The sequence below is a fragment of the Xenia sp. Carnegie-2017 genome, unplaced genomic scaffold (genome assembly GCF_021976095.1).
Source record: "Xenia sp. Carnegie-2017 unplaced genomic scaffold, XeniaSp_v1 HiC_scaffold_20, whole genome shotgun sequence".
NCBI classification, from domain to species: Eukaryota; Metazoa; Cnidaria; class Anthozoa; order Malacalcyonacea; family Xeniidae; genus Xenia; species Xenia sp. Carnegie-2017.
The window spans coordinates 5,295,525-5,323,136 of NW_025813483.1; the positions used below are offsets into that span (position 1 = coordinate 5,295,525).

General features: G+C 35.1%; 2 protein-coding genes and 1 long non-coding RNA gene across 3 annotated transcripts; 2 read left to right on the forward strand and 1 right to left on the reverse strand.

Moving 5' to 3' along the window:
* The first annotated feature begins 74 nt into the window (after positions 1-74).
* On the forward strand, positions 75-14,455 carry LOC124442952. Its single transcript, XM_046993473.1, has 12 exons — positions 75-722; positions 2,242-2,376; positions 2,506-2,608; positions 3,835-4,060; positions 5,398-5,440; positions 8,273-8,472; positions 9,253-9,383; positions 10,189-10,313; positions 10,475-10,517; positions 10,670-11,352; positions 11,828-11,959; positions 13,187-14,455. Exons 1-12 carry the CDS (start codon positions 366-368, stop codon positions 13,448-13,450), a joined length of 2,442 nt encoding a protein of 813 aa, XP_046849429.1. The 5' UTR covers positions 75-365; the 3' UTR covers positions 13,451-14,455.
* Positions 14,456-16,688: 2,233 nt separating this feature from the next.
* On the reverse strand, positions 16,689-17,638 carry LOC124442954. The gene is made up of 2 exons (XM_046993477.1): positions 17,396-17,638; positions 16,689-17,292 (listed from the first exon to the last, which is right to left on the reverse strand). Exons 1-2 carry the CDS (start codon positions 17,451-17,453, stop codon positions 16,817-16,819), a joined length of 534 nt encoding a protein of 177 aa, XP_046849433.1. The 5' UTR covers positions 17,454-17,638; the 3' UTR covers positions 16,689-16,816.
* A 2,985-nt stretch (positions 17,639-20,623) lies between these two features.
* Positions 20,624-27,520, forward strand: LOC124442963. Its single transcript, XR_006947446.1, has 3 exons — positions 20,624-20,919; positions 20,985-21,100; positions 27,326-27,520. It is a non-coding gene; the product is annotated as an uncharacterized LOC124442963 (long non-coding RNA).
* The last annotated feature ends 92 nt before the right edge of the window (positions 27,521-27,612 follow it).

Sequence of the window (27,612 nt, forward strand, 5' to 3'; positions counted from 1 at the left end):
TCGAACCGGAAATGATTGAAATACACCACGCATAATATAAATGACGTGCATAAAATGCAATGTCATTTGCCGATCTAAATTGGATTTTGCCGTCATTGCATTGACGTTCACTCTACGAAGCGTCTGCCCTCGAAATATAACATGACGAAGTTTCGAAAGAGTTGAAGACAGTTTTACCTAAATGAGAACAACCAAAAGCCGTGTTTATGTAAATGTACTTCCTGTCAAATAGCTAAATGAGCATGCGCAATTAACCATGCGATTACTAAAGTCGAAATCAAGTGTAGATAAAGTACATCGCTGAACATTCACTCGTGGAAATTATCTGTCGTTTCGATTATTTTTTTTTCAAATTCGACAGAGACATGTCGAACACGACTGTGGACGACTGGCTACGGTCTTTGGGGTTGTTGAAATACATCAACCCGTTTTTAGACAATGGTTATGACGATCTAGATATTTGCAAACAAATTGGCGATGAAGATTTAGATGCTATTGGCGTGATAAACGCGAAAGATCGTAAAGATATTCTGGCTTCAGTGCAGAGTCTAAAAGAGCAAGGCGCTAATGCCGTGTATTTCCAACTAGAGGCTGAAACACCGATAAATACGCCAAAATTTCCCGTCGCAAGCGACCGCGAGAAATATCGGCGAGATGAACTCATCAGTAAAATGAAATCTTTGCTCACGGATGACAACTGTTTTTTACCCGAAAAAAATCCCGTGAGTATTGTTTTAGTCATGAGAAAGTACGCTTTCCATCGTGAATCCTTTTTAATGATTCTGATTGCATTTTAGTTTATTGATAATTTAATGATGTACAAAATAAATACGCTCGGAGTGTACGTGAAGGAATTATCATATGATAATAATAATAATAATGATAATAATAAGGATATGGGAATCATTTTCTTGTGAGTAATAGGCTTTTATTTAGAGATATTTGGTGCATTTTGCTTCCAAGTCTTGACGGCTTGCGTATGCAAATGTGTGACAAACTTCAATATTTGTATGTTTTGCTTTTGTCTTCTTTGAACTCTTAAACTTTGAAAGCCATTCATGGGATGTAGTGTCGATAGCTCTTTTTATTAAGTCGAAATTAGCCGCGTTTGCTTTGCTTGTTTATTTACATAAATCCTCACGTTTTGTATCTCACTGAAATGCTCAAATTTTTATTGATGTGAGAAAATTTTAACTATTCATTTGTTCTGTTTTGATATTCTCGCTTCGTCGAAGTAAATATTCATGAAAAAAGTCCATTTTTAAACCAAGTTTCCGACGCTTCCGTACATGTTAATATAAATTCAGTGTTGTTTTTATTTCAAAACTTTTAAAAACAAAGACTTGTTTTCTTACTTCGCCCAACCAAGACAGCTTGAAAATCTTAAAAAGTTTAGAAATATTTGCCATTCTTTTATATCCCCTTGGTAACTCACTCGTTGTAATAGTGGATATTTATCGTCGGGAAAAGGTTGCTATCATCAAAGGTTGAGCAAATATTTGTCAAATAGTTGAATTGTTTTGATATGGATTTCATAAGACTTAGTGATCCCAACTTACCCTTTTATCCCCATCAATCATGCTTGTTATCCACTTATCACACCAGCTGCCACTGCTGATTATTTTTGAGAGTTTCCTGTTTACTATCATGGCAAATGATGTAAACTCTGCCATATAAATCACTGGTTTCTTTACTAATATTGCACTATAGTTTTCTAATGGAAGTATATAGGTTAAAAATGCCATGACCTTTAAAACAAAGTCATATTGAACATTGGAAATTATTAGTCTAGTTCTGTTCTGCATATTTTACAACATTATCGTGTAGATGTCTTTGGAAATGTGTTATTGTCAGTTAAAGTAAACACACCTTAATTCGCTCATCTGGACTAAATATTTGGGTTGCCATTCCCCAGCCAGACATATATTGTAGCATAGGAGTTATTTTACATAATTGAATTTTGCATTTAAACCCAAGTTCTACTGTGAAAAAGGAGTTTTAAACTAAACTGAATTTGATTTCTCTTATTCAATGTTTTTCTGCTATGCACATGCTTGGTACTGCACAGCAATGTTGATGTTAATTTTCCTTAGTTCAGTGTGTAGCTACAAATGAATGGATCTTTACAGAAAAGAAATAAGAAAAAATCATTTACCCCAATAAAAAGTTATTAATAATGCTATTTCCTGAAGATTATTTTATCCCATTTCTCACCATTCTCATAACTTTTCATGTTTGTAGAATGTGGAACAAGATCCGCTCAACGATCTGGCTCAATATTATGCAGACCAGCTGTATACATATTTCCAAGATGTTAAAGATGTCTTGTTGTTTCTCAGACAGGAAGGAATGTTCACACAGAATGATCAAATGCGTGTTAGTATTTCATTGAATTATAATTAGGAGGCTTTGGGCTTTTCAACATTCTTTTTCTCTGGTGAAATTCTATGCTAGACCCTAAAATATCAAATAGAAAAGTATTTTCTCATAATTGTTCTTTCTCAGCATCGATCACCAAAATTGGCAGAGAAGATGAACAGTAAAGTATTGCAAGACTCAAGAGGATTGTCAAAAAGTTTAAATTCTTTGCCAACAGTTGAAAAAAATGGTGAGTTGAGAAGTACAAGTTAAATGATTCAAACTATGTTAAAGTGCCTTCTACCTATCCTACCCTCTTCTACAACCTTTTGCCATGATCCCAACCCTATTTTACTCCCTCTCACTCCCTTATACTCCTCTTCACCCCATCATAATCCCTCCTATGAAACTCTCTCTAAACCGTACTACCGCTATAACAAGTTGATTGTCACAACAATTTCACTTTATGTCTCCAAGAGCTTTTCGTACGTACAAAATCTTTATGTGGATTCAAGTTTTTAGCTTTCATAATAAAGCTAGTGGGCTTTCCCCAAGGAGATATTTAGGTATCACTACATTTGCTGTGGTGCCATGATTTATGCATGACAAATAAAGTGAAAATATTACAGCATGGTTATCTCCTGCCAAAATTTGAACCAAGCGATTTAACTAGTCTCAATTTTTTTACCCATGGTTTAAAAAAAGCTCATTGTGTGACAGTCGAGCATTAAATTTTGCATTATACGTAATAGTATGCAGGTAGCCTTTTAGATATATGTGTATTCAAGTGAATGGTTTAAATCAATGATGACATCATACATAATGACATCATACATAATGATGTATTATATTCAAGTGAATTGCTTGAATCAAGGATGGCATCATACATAATGATATCATTCGAAAGTAATCCTGACTTCATTGACATACCTGTAGTTCAGAAAAAATCTGAGAAAAGACATAAAATAAGTGATCAGATGATTTGAAAAAATTGAACAAGAGAGTATTATTATATGTGTATAGATTTAGATTGTACATGTTTGTGCCTGATATTGGTGTTCACTAGCATTTCAAGATACTTTGTTGTACCTAGTTGTACATGTTTATGCCTCATATTGGTGTTCAGTAGTATTTCAAGATACTTAGTTGTACCTAGTTGTACATGTTCATGCCTCATATTGGTGTTCACTAGCATTTCAAGATACTTAGTTGTACATAGTTATGGTTTGCCTCTGAACTACAGGACTGTACTGACCTGGACGATCAACATTTATAAACATGTATGTATTACTATATTCTGTTCAATGACATTGCCATATCTTGACATTGCACACCACTTTTTCAATGACTTAGATGGGATGTTGAATCTTCCAAATTCCTCCAATTACTCAAAGCATTAAAAAAACAAATATTTTCCTTGTGTATGTTGTTCTTGCAAAACCACCATTATTTTGCTCTACTTTGCCTTGCATACAGGCCAGAGAAGCAAAAGTCAAAAATCACCAAAACATGGACTTGGACGATTATTTGCCAGTAAGAAGAGCAAGAACTCTCCTGTCCAATCGTTAAAAATAAGTGGACCTGCAGAAGTAGGAATTTTACCAACAAGAGTTCATATGAGTGAAGAAGACAGGAAGAGTCTGATGTTACAAGTAAAACATGGTGATATAACTCAAGAGGAGGCTTTAAATAATTTTTTAAAGTATGTTTTCAATTCTATTTGCAGCAGGGAGGGGGGGGCGAGATATGCCAGGGAGGGAGGGGGTGGGGAAGAGATATGCCAGGGAGGGGGGACTTTCATCTTATACTTGGTATCCATTGGTCATATCAGCTGCTCTTCTAGTCTGTTGAGTGTTTTCCTGCCAAATATCAGTAAGAGTGAATAGGAGAGCAATTTATTTCGTGGGCTGATAATTATAATTTGACAGGAAGTGTGCTGATTTTCCGAGAGAGGTGCATCATTTTCCAAGTTTAAGGTGCCAGGGTCTTGGGCTATTGTAGATTTCTAGGCTTGCAGATGAGTGAACCTTGCGTAATGGAAGTGTTATTAGCTTTTTGAGAATGTTTATAAAGTTGAATAAAATTCTCATATGTGTAGCTGTGCACTACTTCCCTAAATTGTCAACAAAGCTTCATAAATTATGCATCCAAATATTGTCAACAAAGCTTCATAAATTATGCATCCAAATGTTGTCAACAAGGCTTCATAAATTATGCATCCAAATATTGTCAACAAAGCTTCATACATTATGCATCCAAATGTTGTCAACAAAACTTCATAAATTATGCATCCAAATGTTGTCAACAAAGCTTCATAAATTATGCATCCAAATATTGTCATCAAAACTTCATAAATTATGCATCCAAATGTTGTCAACAAAGAGTGAAACAACAGTTGCTTTCACACATGACAGACCCGGGATGAGAAATTAAGGGCAAACAAAGGTTGAAATGACAAAGTAACAGCTTAATTTGCGCAAAGTAATCTATTTCGATTTTAATGTTTCAATGAAAATGCCCATTGCAGGAACTCATTTTTTGTCGTTCCAATTTTGTGCATGGTTTTACTGTACAATTTCCTAAACTCTCATACTATTATATTAATATTCTACAGTAGTTGCACACCCCTTGCGCCCACCCCCAGAAAGTCTACCCTTGATTTATTTCTAACTTATCTAAAAGAAATGTGTGCCAACCAAGATGCATTGCGCGCTTTTGTTTACGTTGACACCGTTAGTTTTCTAGCTAACAGCACACTAAATTCAATTACGTCACCACGTCGTCTAATTTATCTGATAAGTTTGCAAAAAACATTGATTAAAAACCCTAATTTACATTATTGTTTGTCTAAGTTGCATTGACTACAATGACAAAATCCGCCATTTTCTCGACCCACAAAATGGCCGCCGCGCTCGCGCAATGCATCTTGGTTGACAAGCATTCTTCAAAAGCTCTAAGCAATACTTTTCTAGCACTCCCTCTACAGTTTTTCTTTATTATTTTACCGACTTTTATAGTTAGTCTCTCGATATTTTCCAGATATGAAGCGCATCAAGCAGAGAGCGAAGAGAAAGATGAGAAGGTAGGTCAAATCCCAATAAGTCCAAGTATGAACTGACAGCAATTTGCCATTGTTAGTCTTTTCTGACTTCCCGCCACTTTTGACTAAAATTATTAACCCTTATATTGAGAACATGTGTAGGAAGAATACGCTATGGCAAAACAACCCAGTGCTTTCCGAAAAATATCACTTAAGTTGTTCAAAATTTAGACTTGCTAATCCTCGAAACACAAGTACAATGCACCTTTTCGACGATAGACACACGTGTTAAAAACACGAGATCAGATTAAGAAATGATCAAATGGAAGCTTGAATACTGGCGTGTTGTCTCGCAAACGACTTTTTTAAGGATTGTTACGGGCTTTACGACCTGACTTAGATGTAGCTAAAAAATCGGGTCTGTATATTCTTTGGTAAGGTGGTTTCTTTTAATGAAATGCATATTACATGCACGTACGTAATAAATTAGACGGCTGTCTCTATTTAATCAAAAGATGTCCTCCGAATCTGAAAAGTGCAATTTTTAATCGCAAAATTACTCGAGAAGTGAAGTTTAAAAAGAAATTTACTATCCAAAATGAAATTAAAATTTTATGACATAACGGTTCAATTTAGACGGTGCGAATGGCTTCGCTTATTAAATGTTATCTTCGTAAAAACGATTATAAAAAAGTAGATAAACCCTTTTCTTCACGAATCCTTTGGATGCTTTCGTCCTTGATGAGAGAGTAGTATTGTATAAGAAGGCTGTAGTTCATCACGAGATAGTTATGAGAAAGTTACAATGTGAAAGGTAACAAGTAAAAAACGTATAAACATGTTTGGAGTTGGTTTAAATTATAAGTCAAAAAGGCAGAAGTTGTTCGAACCATTGCAGTATCGAACCAGTTGTTCGAACCACTGCAAGATTAGAAAAGATAAAATTCAAAAACAAAAAAAAAACACGTTTTTGGTCCATGCTTCCCGATACCTTATTAAGCGCAAGGCACTAGAACGCCGCATGTTAATGTTTCGGTAGGAGATTTCGGCCCCTCCACGCTATCCTACTTGGGAGATGCCAATAGCAGGCTTCCGCCCATCAGGCTACTGCGCATGCCCAGATGGTTTCTTTAATAATTTGCGACCAAGTGAGCAGTTTAACCCAAAAGTAGTGCAAGTATCTACAGTTGGTCGTTGCCATGACTATGAACAATTAATCGAGTGGACTGCTCATACTCACGAGCATGCGCAGATGATTTCTCTACTAAATTGTTACTAAGTATGCTATTTACTTCAAAATTGGTGCTAGTAAATGCAGTTGGTCGTTGCCATGACCATAAACTTGGGCAGCTGGTCAAGTGGACTGCGCATGCTCAAGCAAACTGCGCATGCCCAGATGATTTATCTTAAAATTTGTTACTGAGCGAGCTAATTACTCCATAAGTGGTTCTAGTACATCCAGTTGCTCGTTGCCATGACCATGAACTTGGAGAGTTGGTGGAGTTGACTGTGCATGCTCAGATTAATTTTGAAGTAATTTGAAATTGGCACTTGTAGATGCGCAGAGCAAGTTTTCAATCATTTATTTTTGGCATGCTCTTTGTCTTCTAAAGCTTGTTTTAACAAATGCATATCAAACTCATCAACACTTTGTTACGCCACTCGTAATATCTGTGTCAATGTTAGAAATGTTTTTGTTTTTCTCTATAACTTTCTAGTTGCATGCTGCATATCATATCCAAGCTTTCCTTTGATTTGACGGAAAATGGTTTTTATTTAATTTTACACCTTCTACCTTTATAATTAGACGTTCTGTGTTTCTAAAATAAGATTTACAAATTCCCCAAGAGCATCTTCTTTCTATTTTATTGCCACTATTTTACTCAAGCAATACTATGCCCGACCATTTGATTGTCCGAATTTTGTAATTTGTCCTCGAATTTTTGACACGTGTGTCCACTGTCGGGAAGGTGCATTTGGTAATTGTATTGTTACAGAGGTAGGGATCAGTTACGTAGCAAGACCGTTTATTTAGAGCTGCTGTGCAAATATTTCAATGTTCATTCATTGTAAAAAAACAATGCTAATGTTCTAAATATTTCATGTCAAAGCAAAACTCTCGGGATGGCCGCGCTATCAGATACCTTTTTTCAACTTTATGTGCAATGCGAAATATTCGCTTTCGTTTAAAAGATCAACCAAAATCAAAGATGTAACATAAATCTGTGTTAAAGTAAATGGTTTGAACCCAGGAGTATCGTTACATGTTTGTAAATGTAGATCGTCCAGGTTGGTATGGTCTACATTTACAAACATATAAATCTGTGTACTCAGAAACCTCCTGTTGACTTTGTTTGCAATGCGAAATATTCGCTTTCGTTTAAAAGATCAACCAAAATCAAGGACATAACATAAATTTGTTTTCTTCCTTGACTTTGGTGTACGATCTATTCACATCAACAATTGAGGGGTATTTAGTGCAATTTAGATAAACTCTGCTGAGAAACATTTTAACTCTTAGCTTGTTGTATACAGTGACGTAGCCGGCTTGGTATTCGTTGTTGCGTGGGGGAGGGGTGCAAAATTCAAATATTCATGTTCTGACTTGTTCATTTCATTGAAATCAATTGTTTTCTGCGGATTAAAAAACATGTATACATGAATATCTTTCCCCTCACCACAACCAATTATCAATGCTAGCTAAGCTTTCGGTCGTAAAGGAATCGCTGTATTTTCTAACACCTTAGTTATTGTGCTCGCGAGATAAGTGGTGCATCTCACACTTTCACACCCCGTAATTGGTATATAGTTTTAATCGAATCAGGGGGGTACTTCCTCACTGTAGAAAACTTAGAACGTGGTTACCATTTACAGGGGGCTGAGAGAAAAGATTCAAAGAAGAAGAAAGGTGGTGGTATTTTCAGTCGAAGCAGCTTTAAGCGTCGATCCAGCGGACATAATTCAGAGATAATGGCTTCCGATATACAATTGTGTGAAAAGGACAGGATGGAATTGATGAGGAAAATAAAAAACAAGGAAATAACATCGGAGGAAGCATGGGATCAATTGAGAAGGTACGAGTAGCTATGTAAGATTAGATTTATAAACTCTTTATTTGGCGTGGTATCTCATATGACTCTATTTCTAACAAGCCCCTTTTCTAAGAAGCCTCCCCTATCAAATAGACTACTCTATTTAACAAGCTCCCCCCTGGGAACGCATACAATTCGTATATCAAGCTCGCCTTCTTTAGTAAGCTCTCTCTAATAAGCTTCTCTTTTTAACAAGGTTCCCTCTCTCTAACAAGATTCTCTCTTAACAAGCTTCCCTCTCTATCAAGCTTCCCTGTCTAGTCAAGCTCCTCTCTCAGATAAGTCACTTCTCTAATAGGCTCCCCTCTTAAAAAACCCATCTCTCCAACAAGACTTCTATTGAGAAGACAGAAAATATGGTAGGCTCCCCTCTCTATTAAGTCTACACCAGTGATCTAAAAAGCGATGGAATGTCTGTAATCATGGAAATTTTTTGATTGTTTGTTTCCGATTTTAATTTCCAAGCGTTAAGTTGTTGCTCTGTACAAATATATGTTGTGGTTCTATCTTCATGTGATCAATGGCTCATTGAGAGAAAACAAAAAATAATGATCGCATTTTCTTGAAAAGCATTCATCAAGAATTGCTCAACATTACTGTAAAATAATTTCTGTTTTCTTTTGGTCGTCTTTGATAATATGTGGATAATTCGGGATAATATTGGATCTCTGTCGACCTTAACGCTGACATCGAATCAGTTGGGATCATTCATCCAATTCCTTATCTGTATAAATCGTAAGGAATTGTCGTTATATTGTGTAGATTTGGCAACAAACGGGACAATAAAGTCAAATCAAAAGGTTCAACGAAAGGATCAAAATCACCAAAGACAAAAGATTCAAGAATATCAGCGTCAACTGTTCAACTTTGCAACACATCAACTTTCTACACAGGTTCGTCTTTGACAGCACAAACTATAACCTACTAATGTGTTGTTTTACACCAATGACAATCATCAAGCTTGTCTGTCATGCGTTGACATTGACCGGAAGTAAATACGTTGTTTTACACCAATGACTGTCATCAAGCTTACCCTGCATAGACATTAACCGGAAGTAAATATATTTGTTGCCAATTGCAGTTGTCAAGCATGTCTAAAGCCTAGTTCACATATAGTTGTAATTCAGGCGATTTTTTCAAACTAGGGTCAAATTTACATGCGGCTTTTCATCGCTTATATTTGATAGAATACGTGTGTAAAATATGTTAATTTTTGTGACAAGCTTTCTCATTGGCAAGGTTTGGTCGAGGGATTTTGATGATTTATCGTAAAAGAAATGAAAAGAAAAAATGAAATTGCCATTGCCGATTAGCGTTCACGTATAAATTTCTTAAGTCGGCGACTGTTGTAATTGTTTTAGAGATTGAACAGGATTCAACTTCTACAAAAGCTCCCGATTTGTCTGCGATTAAATTGCAACAATTACAACGGGCGTTCACATATAGTTGTAATTGTTGTAAACCATCATCGCCGACAGTATTACAATAATTACAATTATATGTGAACTAGGCTTAACATGAAAATTGACCGGAAGTAAATATGTTGTAGCACGCCATTGACATTGAACAAGCTTGTCCTACACATGCGATGCCGACGGAAGTCGTTGAGTGTAGGAGTATCACGTGTTTTGCGACATCTTGCTACTTTGTCTTGTCAAATGAAACCAATTTATCATAATTTTTATCACAATTTTTCAGATTCTAATGTGGACATTTCTCAAAGCACAAGCAATATCCCATCTTCGACTGCCTCGGACTCATCACCAGATTCAACCCCAGGACTATCTCGCAAACACAGAGTGGACACTGACAGTAGTGAAACTGTAGGTTTAGTTTTCATGTTTTCTAATATCTTCCGTTCAGACCTTCGCTACTCGTTTGGACACTCTTTCTATAATAAATGAAGGCGACTTCTTAGCATGAATTTTAACCTAAGAATGCCTTCGTGAATGTGTAATCGTGACTATTTTTTGTTCCGTTTTAGCTTTGTTCCAGTGGTAGTGTCGAATTTGATACAAACGTTCAAGGTATATGTGCGCTTCACACTCCCCCCCCCCCACGGAATTTTTTATCAAGGAAGAAACCTTCATTGAATTACTGTGTTTTTTATATTGAATTACTGAGTTACATATGTTTTTTTTATGATTTACATTTTCCTATATTTTCTCGTCTTTCACAGTTTCTCATCATGGTCTTTCACCGGCGTCTTCAAAATTTCCAGAGAACGATGTTCGACGAGCGGCTTCCGAGAAAAAAAGAACAAATAAGATGAATGAGGAGCAAAATCGTCGCAGTACCATATCCAACTCGGATTTAAACAACGCATCTTCGGGTAGTCTTTCTCACTCACAAGAAAACGTCAATAATCAGCCTCCCATTCCGCCATCGAAAAAGCCACCACGAGCTAACATCGGTAAAAACATCCCATCGAGTTTGCGGACCCCGGACATTTCGGCTAGTGCCGGGAAATCACCGCAAATCGATAGGAAATCGAAACCGGATATTATTACCAAACAACATGAAGGAGGAAAACCTGTTTTACCACCCAAGCCGGCTCTCCCAAGTAAACCATCGAAACTTCCTCCTAAGCCGATGACATCTAAAAGTTTACCTAGAAACGCCCCCCTCTTGTCTGTTGCCAACGGCAATTTAATTGAAGATGCCACACAAGATACGAGGACTAAAGGCGAGGTGACGTCACAGGTTTTGACGTCACGGCAGGCAAGGAAGGTGCCACCAAAACCATCGCCTGCGACTAGGGTTTCCCGCCACAAACCAAGTGGAACTAAACTTTTGGAAATGATCGAGAAGAAACTTGAAGAAGAAGGAGTTGATTTATTACAAGATCCTTATACAAATCAGGTGGGATTTTGGTTGTGAAAGTCGTTAGTACTGCACATACGTTTAATGATTTTCCTTAAAAATGCTAATGGAAAGAATGATTAACGACTAAATTATTTTCGAGCAATGATTTAATTTATAACCTGTTTATGTTAAATAGTTAACTAGATATGTGGAAAACGGGAGGTTCTTTGCATTCCTCCCCGGATGTAATACGTAGAAATCCTGCAAGGTTGGATGTGAGAGTGGCGCAAATGTATAATGTTTAGGACCAAAGACTAAATGGTTGTGATTAGTAGAATAAGTTTTTCATGAAGTATTGCATAAATGACATCACATTATGATTTCATGAAGTATCATAGAAATGGTGACATTACAGTAGGTCTTTATTATTATACATGTATAAATAGTATTCAATAGTTAAAACAATGTCAAGTTTTTGCCAATCACAAACATCCGCCATTTTAATATTTTCTTGTTGTTTTTGTTGTACCAGAATGGTAAATGGGGTGTTCCCATGACGCTGGTTGATCGATATTCCCGCGAGTTGAAGACGACGATGAGAGAAGTTGCCAAGGAAATGGATCATATAAGGGTGGAAAAATTAGATCATGTTAAGAAAAAGGCGGTGAGTTTTCATAAATATTTCATGACATTATAAAGCTTCTTTATTACGCGTCGTCCTTGTTTGATATGGTTTGTTTTGGTGTTAACCATTAAGGCGGTGTAAAAGATGAAAACTTCAATTATTATCTATTTAGTCCTTGTTTGATGTGGTTTGTTTTGGTGTTAGCCATTAAGGCGGTGTAAAAGATGAAAACTTCAATTATTATCTATTTAGTCCTTGTTTGATGTGGTTTGTTTTGATGTTAGCCATTAAGGCGGTGTAAAAGATGAAAACTTCAATTATTATCTATTTAGTCCTTGTTTGATGTGGTTTGTTTTGATGTTAGCCATTAAGGCGGTGTAAAAGATGAAAACTTCAATTATTATCTATTTAGTCCTTGTTTGATGTGGTTTGTTTTGGTGTTAGCCATTAAGGCGGTGTAAAAGATGAAAACTTCAATTATTATCTATTTAGTCCTTGTTTGATGTGGTTTGTTTTGGTGTTAGCCATTAAGGCGGTGTAAAGATGAAAACTTCAATTATTATCTATTTAGTCCTTGTTTGATGTGGTTTGTTTTGTGTTAGCCATTAAGGCGGTGTAAAAGATGAAAACTTCAATTATTATCTATTTAGTCCTTGTTTGATGTGGTTTGTTTTGGTGTTAGCCATTAAGGCGGTGTAAAAGATGAAAACTTCAATTATTATCTATTTAGTCCTTGTTTGATATGGTTTGTTTTGTGTTAGCCATTAAGGCGGTGTAAAAGATGAAAACTTCAATTATTATCTATTTAGTCCTTGTTTGATGTTGTTTGTTTTGGAGTTAACCATTAAGGCGGTGTAAAAGATGAAAACTTCAATTATTATCTATTTAGTCCTTGTTTGATGTGGTTTGTTTTGGTGTTAGCCATTAAGGCGGTGTAAAAGATGAAAACTTCAATTATTATCTATTTAGTCCTTGTTTGATGTGGTTTGTTTTGATGTTAGCCATTAAGGCGGTGTGAAGGATGAAAACTTCAATTATTATGTATTTAGATGATCATATGCTTGTTATGTCTTTGTTCGTGCTTAAGATAAGACGTGAAAATCTGACTGAGTACAATTTAGCCTTTGCATTTTATTTATAATCGAGACATGTAAATTTTTGCCCGCATTGAAGTTTTTTTGTATTTGTCGTAGCCCAGAAAGTAGAATAATCGTCGCACTAGAGGTAGACATGCCAAATGAAACGGTTTTTTATTTTTTCTGTAAGGTTCCATGTGATATTTCCAGTCTTCGCTTCGCTCCAGATGTTGTGGGAAAACTTAGTTCAGTGGTGGACTGGTTGACGTCACTTGGACTGCCAATGTACATAGAAAATTTTCTGGAAGAAGGATACGATGATATGAGTATTGTACCCTATCTTTCACACGACCATCTTCGTCATGCAAATATCACAAATACTGATCATATCGCTAGACTTATTCGATCCCTTGAAAACATGGCCCCAGACCCTCACTCTTACAATGGAGATTGACGAGGCCCCAGACCTCTCCTCTTACAATGGAGATTAAAGAGGCCGCAGACTTCTCCTCTTACGACGGAAGTTGATGAGGCCCATACCCTTGTCGTGTCGTGTACATTAACTAGGTCAAATGACTCAAATCTCGCTCACGACTTGTCGATAATTATTAGAAATGATAATGTATTTATATATTATGATTCGGCTTTACGAAAGCTCGACATTGCTGCCCAAGGGATGTTCAAAATTATAATAGATGTCGATTTAACGGCTGATGTAGGAAACGAACCTCGTGTCCAGGAGAAAGGACAATGGGTACGAGGTTGACACCATTGAACTGTCTTTTGAATCTGGAGTGCTCTCTTTGTTGTTGCAATCCTTGAAGCCGAAATTTAAGTTTTCTTGAGTTTTTAGATATAATTTCCATGAAATAATCTTAAAGAATGAACAAAGATTTATATAAAATGCAGTTGCAAAAACTGCCATGATACGTTTTACCTCACGAGCTCGGTTAAATAACGAAAATATTCTGATATGAATGCGTCTTAGTGTGCATCAGATGATTTATAGCACTACTGTTGGAGTTAGTGTTCCAGTTTATATTATAGTTCAATGGTTGTCAGCCACCAAGCATCTCCAATAACATGCTTTTCAATAGTTTAGTGCGCTAAAACGTCATCGTACGTTTTAAACTATTTTTGTGTAGAAAAACTAACTTCTTTCAAACCTGTTTGTTTTGGTTTGCATGCCAATATTATAAATCTATTCATGATTGTGGAATTTGTGAATCGTATTTGGCGACATTTTGTCGAATGAATTTAGTTATACACAAGTCTTGAATTCTTTTGAACTTATATACTTGTCACTTTTCTATAATAATTTCGATATGATAAATCCTACAATGATGCAATAACATTTTTACATATATTATTTATTGAGAAATAAATTAGAATTTATCTGTGTTGAATATTTTACATATGACAATAAATAAATATTGGTATTTTAGTTTACGTATGCAAATATGCCGTGAAGTTATTCGCTTACATCATCACATGTGAATAGATTATATGTATCCGCGTCAGATTTATGTATTTATAGACTGGGTCTAGCATTTATCTTCTGAGGAACAGTCATCTATTCTCACTCACTTTCAACAAATCTTTTGTCAACATCTTTAAATCTTCAAACCTTGATCTATTTTTTCTAAAACTCATTAGCGCTGATCATTATCGGTACTTTATGCTGTGGTTTTATGAATATTCTAATTTTTCGTTAAAACTATCATTTACCACGAAAATGCTTTCAAGTTGTCTTCTTATAGTTTTTTTATAGCAACGCCTAGCACGATTTTCATTTCACCCTAAAACTCCTTCTAAAGCGAATTTTTGTTTCTACTTTGGTGGATGTTATTCAAAGCCTTCTCGTTAAGTTACATTGTGATTGGTTGCAATTTGGCACCATGGTAACTCTGAGAATTTCAAATCAGAGATGATCAGGCAGCATTGTTCGAAAAGTTGCTCTTCAAAAGTTATATTTTGTATCTCTAAGGCGAAAAGTCTTTTGGTAGTATTTCGGACCTTTCTTTTGTTATTCCGATAATTCAGAGTGAAAAATAATGAGGAATAGTCGAGATAGAACAGAAAGCTGTTAGAACTCCGCCATCAAAATGGCAAAGAAGTCAAAACATGGCGGAAACGATGACGCAAACCCTGGACCTTCTGGAAAGAAAATAAGTCATCAAACGAGGAGCATTGGCGAAGCTTTAATAATCTATTGCAAAGAAGGCACCGTGTTTATGGACTTGTCTTTGCTGTTTTCATGAAATTTTAAAAGCCCTGATTGCGAAAGCAGTGTGGAATCCCATGTTGACTTGAGGAAAAGGAAAGGCTATGCATTATATTGTTCTTCAATGTAAGAATGAAGAATGTGAGTGAAGTATAGTTTCAACACATGTAAAAGCAAGGCTGTTTACACGAAGTTAATCCGAGCAGTCCTAGCATTTCGAGAAATTGGTTGAGGGAAAGCTGCAATGGTCACATTCAACAAGGTCATGAATATGGCTCCACAAAAACTTGCTGAAGCTTTACAGTGATCCAAAATGAAAAGCTATTACCAGTTGTTCAACAATTGTGACAACATGCTCAGCAATATTATGCATGTTAAAGAGGAGAATGGAGCACCAGAATGTGGAATATCTTTGGATGGTACATGGCAAAAGGCCATGATAAAAGATGTCCGAAGACCACATATGTTGAACAAGAGACTGTTGCTCTTTACATACTTGGCTATACTTAAATTTAATGATAAGGATATATATATGTTAAGATATAGGAAGTGTTTGAATGTTTCCGTAAAGCTCACAATGTGCATCGATGTTGTAAAGAAGAGCTCAGAGATTGAAGAAGCAAAGAAAACACAAAAACATTAAAAATTATATTAACAATGCTAAACATGGAAGGAGTTACTTATGAAGCTGGCAATTTTAGGCTGAGGTATAAATATAGGTTATGTAAACTTTAAATGCTGTTTTCTCATCAATATTTTAGTATAGTAAGAAGTTTACAATGCGCCCTCCCGGCAGTCACCATAGTAAAATGATGACTCCTGCACTTGGGACACAGAACGTACGGTTGTATATATATATATATATAAGATAAAAGTTTCTCCGGATTTTAAATGATTTTTATTGAGCTTTCGATTCGTTGCTTTGAGCCTTCATCAGAATGAGGATCTTATTTATTTGCACGTGCCTACACAAATGCAAAACGCATTTCACCCCATCCAATCACATTAATCCACACACTAATCCAATTAGACGCTCTAAACGTTTTCAAGCTAAAAGCATGGAGACGTTTAGAGCGTCTCCATGCTTGGATTACCAATTTTCAAACTTATATATATATCTTAAAAGGAATATTACATATCTGAAAAAGGCTTAACCTTAAATTTACAAATACACCATTCCATCTTCTATGATAGTATTTTCATATGTAGGTAGTAATTCGCAAATAGCTATTATGTACTTTTTAACTTTGTTGAAAATTTTTGTTCCATACGATCCTCGTGAATACCAGCGTAAGTTGAAGATGTAACGTGTTTACCCTAGAAGAAACAACCCTGAGAAAAACAACCCTAGGAAATACAACCCTGGGAAAAACAATCCTAGGAAACTATGAACCCCCCTGACAAAAAGACCATGTTAGCAAAGTTAATTAAGACACGAATTGATTAAATTTGTATCAGTAGAAAAAAATTTCAGTGACAAAAACAGAATTTCGTTTTATTTTCTACAGACTTACGCTATTACAGTAAAAAGAATTGTCAACGACATACATAGCTACATTGTTATTGTCACTTCTTGAATAAGGAATAAGCATCCAGCTAGCCCCAGAGTCTCCTACGATAACGAAATCGAATCCGTACACGAAGTCCAACTCTGAAACGAACTCGAACACGGACACGCCAACCACGTTTTGCATCGTTTTCCCCACTCTTCTGAGAGTCATCTTTCAATTGAAATTCCACACCAAATTCACACTGTTTTGTCTTTTTGCCAGCGATACGAGTTTTTACCTCCCTCACCATCTTCAATGAACGTTTCTTCCAACCTTTGCCCAGGCGTTGTGCCAAAATTCCTTCCCAATACTTCACCTTTGTACAGTCGTCAGTAACTTGGTAATTTATGCTCTTCGATCGTACGATGTTCCCGTTGTCATCTGTTTCTGTGATTGTTTCTTCCGTTCTTTTAAAACCAACACTTTCCAAATCTGCCTTTTTCAAATATTCTTTCGTTTCATTGAAACTTAGATTGAATTCAGGGTCGGAGATACGAATCTCTTCACTTTCATCACTGTAGGCTTCACGAAATCAATATGATATACAAAGAGAAGGATTGTTACTTTACTTTCTTTTAAAACACTAAAAAATAACAAAAATGTAGCATGACTGTAAAATATATACCTGATTGTGGCAAGACAACCATTACGGCCAAAAGTGCACACAAAATAACCAACTTCATTTTATTTTCTTCTTCTTAACCTTCTTGTAAGAAACATTTACACTTTCTGATGCCAGCATCTAGAGTCTTGTGCTTTATAACTATCCGTATTATGTAGATTTCTAGTTGTTTTTGTAATAAATTGAAAGACTTGCTGAAGGAACACGAAATTTTGACATGTTTTACTTGATAGATCGTTTTTAACAATCTAATTATAACAAATTGCAATATGTTCCCATAGCGACTATCGCGCAAAACGGGAAGGCTGCACTCAGCAATTGATTCCAAATGAGCATCTATAATTCAAAGGAATTGCAGTTTCTTGATTTTTCATTCATAACTAAAGCAAATATTTTAACTAGATATATTAAGTAATGATTAAAACTCTAAGTGTTCATACTCTGACGTCGTCGGGTAAACCTCTCAAACGTCCCACTGAGCAATTTTTATCTTTGTAAAAGCAAGGGGAGGGATCTCAGTCAATAATAGATTCAATTACGTCACCAGCGAATTCCCAGCAACAATTCTTTCACGCGAACACTGAAATTATCTTTTTGAAATCATTCTTTCTTAAAAACATTTTCTTCATGTGTGCAAGGAGCCATGGTCGTCAACAACAACTTCACAAGAAAACAGGGAATTGAAGAAAAATCTAAGTAATAATTTTGCATTGTTTATGAATTTACAATTCTGCCTTTAGGCATGCGCTGTCTGAAGACTTCTCTTTATAGCAGTGAGTATTGAATAATCACGATGAAGAAATGATTTGGTCAATTTTTGTTGCCTTAGAGGCCTAGTTTTTACAAGAAATTCACAAACATTTTGTGATGAATGAAGAACAACGATCTATTACCAGATTTCTTTTTTACCAAAAAGGTTGGCAGGAAATGGTTGATTGCTTTTCGACACTTACACGTCGTACAAAAATTTCTTTCTTTCGTTGTTTATAAAGCTTGTGACAGTTACATATTCCTTTTCTGTGAGTTATTGACATGAAAAAAATATATACATTTGTAATGTGAACAGTTTTTAAGAATACTTCTTGATTTTGTTTTCAATTCTTAATTTAATAAATGATGGAAAGGCTAAAGCAAGCAACAACTAAAGATAAACGTTCTTGCACGCTGCAAACTGAGCATGAGTGCCAATTGTACAATTTAATGAATTGAGAGAGAAAGTGAAAGATTTTAAAGGAATAAAATCAATATTGACAAGGTCACCCGCTATTCACGAAAAAATAAACCAAAAATCAAAGCTTTGAATACTATTCAACTATTCCCCATGCAGTACTTTGCACCCTGTATGTTGACAACGAAAAGTGAAGAATGCAGAAGAGAACCGGTAGCTCAAAGAGGAGATTGGACAGTTGTCGCTGAAATGAAGGAAAAGCAGCTGGTTTACTTGATGATTGTGATGTTTTGTCGCCGACAACGATTACATAAACAAAAGAAATTATCCCAACATTTAAATGTCGGTCCATAACAGTGCAGATTAAATTGTTATATATATCTTTGGGAGAGTCAATATTTGCGTTCTTTAACAAGGTTGTCAGTTTTTTCTTTGAAAATTGGTATACAATAAAACACGATTGAATGAAATCTCGGGACACAGAGTACCCGAGACTTAAAACACACTGTTTTCCTGGGTCTCAATCAATTAATGATAATTAGAATTAGCTGCTTGACACATTAACATGTTGTCCAAATAAAACCATTGCATCCTGCATGTTAGATCACATTCATCTGATGGAGAAAAGTTTCTATATTTATCGGTCTTTCAAAGAAATGTTCTTGGCATTTTTTGCTAGGAAAATCTGGAATGTCTAAGTCTAGAAAGAGCTTATTTTCAATCTTGTCTCTAAATATAATTGAAAGTAATATAATGGTTGAATTGGAAGTATTTGTATTCCAGAATTTCAAAGAGATTTGATAGTTTTCGTTCAACTTCTTGTAAAACTGACTTTCACTTTTAGGTCAGCAACTATTTGATATCTTCTATACTGTAAATGTCACTGAGGTGCACTTTAAGCCTCGCAGTTTTTTCTCATTTATTTGTCTTCAATATATTCGGCTTTTAGCGAATGCAAATAATCTTGCAACCTTTTAGTCAATAATTGAAGAATAAAAAATAATAATTTCTTTAGAAATTGATTGTTTTTACAGTCGGTGAACATTAAAGTGTTTTACAAAACAGGAGTAAGTGTTGTACCGTCTACGTTGCTGAAGTTCACCATACAAATGAGACTATTTTTACTTTAGTAATTTTCATAATAATTAAAAATTTACGTGGCAAGATGTGAAGTATTTAATTTATCCTTTTTCCATAGATCTTAAATAATACTTAAAATATCTATATGTTTAAAGATTGGTAATCCAGGCATTATATTATTTAAAAAAGTTTCTCCAGATTTTATAAATTATTTTCTTGAGCTTTCGACTCATTGCTTCGAGCCTTCATCAGAATGAGGAAGTTATCTATTTACAGTTTTTTTTAGCTTGTAGACGTTTAGAGGGTCTAGTTGGATTAGCCGGTGGATTAATGTAATTGGATGATGTGGAATACGTTGTCAAGGGTATTGGTGTATTGTGAATATGATTTTTACCTGGTTTTAGTTTTAATTTTTGATTGGGGGATTGTTGCATCTCCCATACACCCCGGTAGCGACGTCCCTGCTTTAAGCGTTGGTTCTTAAACATTCATTTACTAATAAAAAATAACGAACAAAGTAAGATTACATTGAACTTTATGTAAAGACAATAAACCCGAGTGCAAATTTTCTTGTTTCGTCTGTTTTAACTAGTATCTATGAAGACAATCGATTGAACTGGCAGCAATAGTTATAGTTATTATGTCGGGTCAAGGGTTTATCAAAAAACGAAAGCACAAATAAAATAGTTGTATGATAGATATTCCAAAGACATGATACGTCCATCCAAAGAAGTTTGAGTACTGGTATATGGAAAGATTTGATAACCAGATCATTCCACAATTATGACAACGACATTGACTAAATGTTCTTGTTGACCAAGAAATGTCATGTTGATTATGGAGATTGAAAGAAAGTGACGCAACGTGTCAGGTTTGTGAACATAAACACTGCATAGACATGCTGTGACATATTGAGCATTTTGAATATGTAAATATTTAAATATGAAAAGTGGTTATTATTCAAATTCTCTTATCAACAGTCTCGTTTGATTTGCATTTCGAAAGAAAGAAGTTTCGTTCAAAAATTCACGATGAAACAAAGCAATGCTGGTGTTAAAAATCTTGCATGAAATTCTAACTGCCAACCCCTCCGAGGCCTGAAAATGATGAACAAAGCAATATCAGGAGAGACTTCAACCGACAAAGCCTACTAGCTGAAGTTGGCTAACGATCTAACAGTTGGAATGCCTTGTTCGAGTAGTGGCGAATGCAAAGCTGTGCTTGGTGGCAACCGTCCCTCAAGACACTCTACAACAACGCTCTGACTATACTCCTCTTGGTTTGTGGAAGTACGATTAATCAATCGGTGAATATTTTATAGTATAATGTTTATGTAATTTATAGATGAAACCGAGCAGCCATGCTCTGTTGGAGAGCAAGCAAGATAATATTTGAGGTCAACATGGCAGAAGCTTGACATGACAAACTCTTCAAACAACCAATAGACTGAGCCGAGAAAGGTAAACTAAATTCTAGAACAAATTGGCTATACATATAGATGAACTATAGCTATGTGAAACGTTCATTGCAGCGCTCTAAGCCCAAATAGTATTCTGTGCTGTTCTAAGAAACGAAGGCCTTATTCACCGATTTTAACTATTTTTGAACTGCTATTAGCACTTTCAGAGCTGCAATCAAAGCCAAGTTAAGTGAAGGCCACACTGTAGCGAGACGTCTTAACTGTGAAAGAAGCATATAAGATGAGTTTAAAATTCGACCAAGTTGAATTGATTCCCAAATATGCGTACAGTTAATTTAAAGGTTTTCAGTAAATATTAAACAGTTTTTAAAAGAGAACGTAGAAAGCATTCCATGAAGCAAAATATTTAATCATTATATATTAGACTGAGGATATTTTGTGTGCCATAGATATTAAATAAAATGTGCCATGAGTAAAATTTCAGTAGTGTCTATATTACCCAATATGTGCATGTTTACTTCCGTAATTGTTTCTTGTGAGCATGTTTTAGCCGGTATCCAGAAAATTTAGTTATATTTTATTTTAATCTATTATATATGGTTTGCCGTAATAAAAAAATACAATACATACAACAGCCACTACAACAACTAAATATAAATGCACAAAATCGATGGAGTCACTACAAACACAAAGATAATCTTCAATAACGGGGTTTCACAAAATATACACACACAAAACCATAAATATATAAACAACTTTACTTTATGAATCTATAGCTCTCTCTCGAATCATGAAGGATGATAAAGCTGAAAAGGGTGCATTGTCGCAATCATACTTGTAAGATAAAAATATTGTGACAAAACTGACCATGGATTTGCCAGGCGGAAAGCGAATTCTAAGTATAAATAAATTGCCCAACATAAAACTTTTTATGAGCGCTTGGAGTCAAAAAGAGTACAAAAAAATGCAAAATCTTTCAAATTCAGCAATCGAAAATTGCAAATTCAACCATAAAATTGCTTTTAATTGTATAATTAGAGCCAAGGCTTAGACTCTCTTGCTGTGGTGCAATTATATTAAGTGCTGCTGATACTTGGAATATTCGATCCTCTGAAGCCAACACGTAAATTCTAAACAAAGAACATTGCAAGTCTTGTAAGTTGTAAGAGCCTTTTTCAAAATATAGCATTTACCAATAGGGAGACATATATCGCAAAGCAACAAATGGCAAGAATCTACAAAGCCAGATAAAGGCGAAATAATGGATATATAAAGCAACAATTGATCTCACAAGTAAATGTCAACGCAATTGAAAGGGCTTTCATTCTTGAGATTAACAATGTAGCAGTAGCCGAATTTCTATGTTCTGTAAAGTTTTCACTTTTCCTGATTGATAATTGGGAGGTGGTGGGGAGGGCTCATATTCATATATTCGTAATTATAATCCCTAGACACAAATAAGTTCAATAGAGACAAATAAAGTGTAACAAGCATATATGAATATTATCTCTCCCAATTAGTGATCTTTCGCCGTTCCTGCTTTTTTAGGATTTTGTATTTTCACACAGATAAATACATACTTGTAATTCAGTGGTTAGTAAAGACATTGTTTTGCACATCACAAATCCACTGGCATATTTTTAAATGGCGTTTATTTCCTTAAGTATCAACTGATTACCAAGGAGTAATCATGTTGTATCATGCATATTTTTAACGTCGACGTACTTCAAAGGATGGTATAAAGAAAGCCGCTACCTCTTTGAAATTGTTGCTGCTGAAAATTGACTATTTTAAAAGCTGAATCCTGTTTTCTGACGACACGTAAGCATAACATGTAGAATTTTCATCGACTTTATTTTCCGTTGAAATTTTTGCAAGAGTTTTGCTTTCTGGCTTCTAGGCGAACCATATTATCATGTAAATCATTATAAATTTAGTCAATCCTGTGCTAAGCAGTCATCCTCAATCGATGATATTAGTATCTCTTGATTGCTTCGTACAGCTGTTGTAGAAAATCACAGATGTGATAAAAGGCATGTAATAAAATTTATGAATTTAGCAACAATTCAATTTAATGCGTGCATGTAGAAAAAAGCCAATAAAAAACCAAATGAAACTTTGAATTTTTTCTCAGGTTATTTGAAAAATCAGAGACTAAAATGTATATACACACAATAATATCACTCGACCATTTTATAAAGTTTCAAAACAATGAATGTTTGGGGACTTGGATAAGGTGAGCACGATCTATTACTAGAGATGACAGTCTAATAAAGGTCACTAAAAAATTGTATGTAGCTCAGTAGCTATAACATGGATATTATTTGGAGAGAATCTACTTCATATTTGTCCCTCGACTGCTTAACGGTGGATCGCGTAATATGGTTCGTCTGAATTTGAAAGCTAAAGCGCAAAACTATAAAATGATTTATTACAACGCATGCACTGCTAGGTCAATAGCTGAATTTGCATCAGCCTGTGCAAACTGATCTGTGCTCAATCAATAAAAGCAATCAAAGAGAATTTGCAAATCAATACGTGTCAGAGGAAATATTCAAATATTTATTTTATATTTATTCGTTTCGCATTATTATTATTTTGTAGAGGACATAAAAGATGGTCTTTATCATGATTTAATTATACAAATCCTGGAGACGTTTGCGAGAACTCTGGCGCAGACTGGGGCGGATCTAGGATTTTTCAAACATCAGTCATAAAACGTCGGAGGCGCTCCGCACCTGGGGGGGGGCTGAGGCATTCACCCCTGAGAAATTTTGATATTCAGAGCCTTAAAAATGCCATTTTCAGCGTTTTAGAACAATAAAAAATGTATTTTGTGGGCATCGTTTTTGCGTAAAAACAACACATTTTTTGCTTACGTTTTTTTCAAAAAAAAATGAAGTGAATAATACTTGAATGTTTTGCCAAATATTTATGCTCATTATCATGCCAAATAAATGGCTCATTAGCATGTCTAGGAATGTAAAATTTATTTTACAATAATGCTATTCAAAAACAGATATAGTCTTTAAAAATTTCTACCAAGTTGTCAGGCATAGACCGCCCTAGAGACCCCCATTCAAAACTCTATGTAATGAGTTAAGTTAGAAATTTGGTACTACAAGTGACAGTTCATAGATATAAAAAAGCTCAGACTTCAAACCATGCAAGTTTATTGTAACCCTTTACCCATCTCCACATCAGTGCCAGCAAATTCACCTTTTGAGAAAAAACTCAAAATATTTTTCTGCCAAAGATTAAGCAAAAATTATCAGAGTGAAAATTTGCAGTTAAGGACAGCTAAATGCCATAAATGTTTATTAGGCATTTCACTTGACAATTATCTTCTGCAAGGTGTGCTATATAGCAATCACTAGTGGCATTGTATTATCAAATACAAACAGAATGTAACCAACATGTCTTTAATTATATAATTACATGAATGTTAAAATTGGTTCATGTGTCATGCTTACTGGTTATGATAAATATCTTTTCATATGATCAAAGCTCGTTTAAATGTAAATCTGAAATAATTTAGTTTAGAAATTATAATGATCATCAGAAAAATTACCTAGTGATCATGAAAAATACTTTGTTGTTTTGCCAAATTTCAAGGTTTATCTGCATACATAGGAAGACATTTTTACTTAATAGAAAATGCTTTTCATACATCAATAGCCCTTTGGAATTTATGGCAAACAATCTGGTATGAGCCATAGATTAACACACCTTTACATCTCTACATGAGGTGTTCAGTTAGAAAAGGGGACAATATGTGACATGGGACAACATTTCATGATTGTGAAATACTAAGGTTTAATACCATTCCAGTCAAATTGTCAAAATATAAAGCTTCATGGATCAGAAGACTCAAAATTACAGGTTATAGTAAACAGCTTCTCATGCAATCAATGTTAGTTTTCTCAAATCTTAAACAATATGTAGTATAACTGTCCAATGATTGAATGATCAATGATCATAAACTGAAAAGCCACAAACATTTGTTTATGATAAAGTAAATAATATTATGGCGCTTTATGGCTACAGATTTTTTGTCCATTGAAATATATTTGCAGGAATGTAGGATTTCGCTGCCATATAACGGTCACGATTCCCCAAGCACTAAAGAAATTATAGCTAAAAGTCCTTCGTCAACAACAATTTTAGAAGCATCAATCTGCTTACCATACGCCATATTAACATAAATCGCATCACACACTCGCATAAATTGACTTTGATATATTACATTCATGCATACACTTCAGTTGTCCTTTACTTACGATTTTGGATACAAATTTCTGCTGATAAAACTCAAAACAATGTTGGCTTGCTTTTGAACATCAATGACTGAAATGTCGCTCGCGAGATCGTCTTTGCCAAGCATTTACAATTCATCCATAAATTTTTCGTCCTCTTGAAAAAATTCCCAGTTTGGACAGCAGCATTCATGTCAATATATGAATTTGTAAAATATTTCCATAAATTCCATCTGATTGTAGTTTAGTTTCTATCATGCTTTAGAAAATTACAATGAAACGGTCAAACATTCAATTCAGACAGTGAGCTTGACTATGTTAGTTCAGTTGGCTATCAGTCGAAATCGGTCAAACCAATCACAGTAAGACAAAAATTCAAATGAACCAATTGTAAGATAGCAAGTGGACTCCCTTATAGGTCCGGCCACCCCGCTTATCGGTCGAGATTATTCCAGATCGACCACTGATCTGGCTATTGACCAATGAATTAAGCGTTTTTGGCGTTCATAGACTCCTTTATCCGTCGAACCAGTCAAGCCACCCCGCTTATCAGTCGGTTATTCCAGGTCAATTAAAATTCAACTGATTTGGTTACCAACGAGATATTCATTGGATTAGTCATTAGTTTTCAATAATAAATAAAGCTGGATTTTTATCACGAAGTAAATGCGATAATGAAGTAAGAATAATTAACGAATTTTTAATTAATATGAATAGGTAATTTTTGAATTTCAAACATCAGTCGCGCGACGGATTTGACATACTCTAGATCCGCCCCTGGGCGCAGGTGCAAACTCTCGACTTTCATTCTAGGGCTTGTACTGATCTGCTTTTGAGTTCATCCAAAGATATCCTCGGTTTGCATAATGCAGCACAGTCTTTTTAAATCCTATTTAAGATTTCAAAGAACGCCTTACAGAGAGTGAGAAGATTTTGGGATTATCTGCACGGAATAGCATCTTTTTTAGTTAAGTAATTTGGAAGGTCATGGGTAATGAAGAAGAACATTAAAATAGATAAATATTGTAGTATTCCGAATAAAATTTTTGTTGAAAGCAAAAATGACTAACAATAAAAGTCACACGATATACACTGAAAGAAAGTAAAAGTTAGCCTGGCATATCTCTATGGCTTATTGCATGCATGCAAAGAAAGAGATCTAGAAGAGTCCTCGTTGCCAATTTAACAGCAATGACTTTTGGAGAACATGTATGATTGCTGCCTTTAATTAGTTATGAAAAAGATTTGTAACGAAGCATCAAACGTCGTTTGTTAGCAGGAAAGGATCCTGGATGAAGTCCACTCGCTTTTCTTACAAGTTTTATTTTATGTCACATGCATATGTTACGTAGCAAGACCGTTTATTTAGAGCTGCTGTGCAAATATTTTAATGTTCATTCACTGTAAAAAACAATGCTAATGTTCTAAATATTTCATATCAAGGCAAAACTCTCGGGATGGCCGCGCGTTTTGAAACCTCTTGTCAACTTAATGTGCAATGCGAAATATTCGCTTTCGTTTAAAAGATCAACCAAAATCAAGGACATAGTATAAATTTGTTTTCTTTCTTGACTTTGGTGTACGATCTATTCACATCAACAATTGAGGGGTATTTAGTACAATTTTGATAAACTCTGCTGAGAAACATTTTAACTCTTGTTGTACACAGTGACGTAGCCGGCCTGGTGTTCGTTGTTGCGTGGGGGTGGGGGTGCAAAATTCAAATATTCATGTTCTGTCTTGTTCATTTCATTGAAATCAATTGTTTTCTGCGGATTAAAAAACATGTATACATGAATATCTTTCCCCTCACCACAACCAATTATCAATGCTAACTAAGCTTTCGGTTGTAAAGCAATCGCTGTATTTTCTAACACCTTAGTTATTGTGCTCGCGAGATAAGTGGTGCATCACACACTTTCACACGCCGTAATTGGTATATAGTTTTAATCGAATCAGGGGGGTACTTCCTCACTGTAGCAAACTTAGAATGTGGTTACCATTTACAGGGGGCTGAGAGGAAAGATTCAAAGAAGAAGAAAGGTGGTGGTATTTTCATTCGAAGCAGCTTTAAGCGTCGATCCAGCGGACATAATTCAGAGATAATGGCTTACGATATACAATTGTGTGAAAATGACAGGATGGAATTGATGAGGAATAAAAAAATAAGGAAATAACATCGGAGGAAGCATGGGATCAATTGAGAAGGTATGAGTAGCTATGTAAGATTGGATTTATAAACTCTTTATTTAGCGTGGTATCTCATATGACTCTATTTCTAACAAGCCCTTTTCCA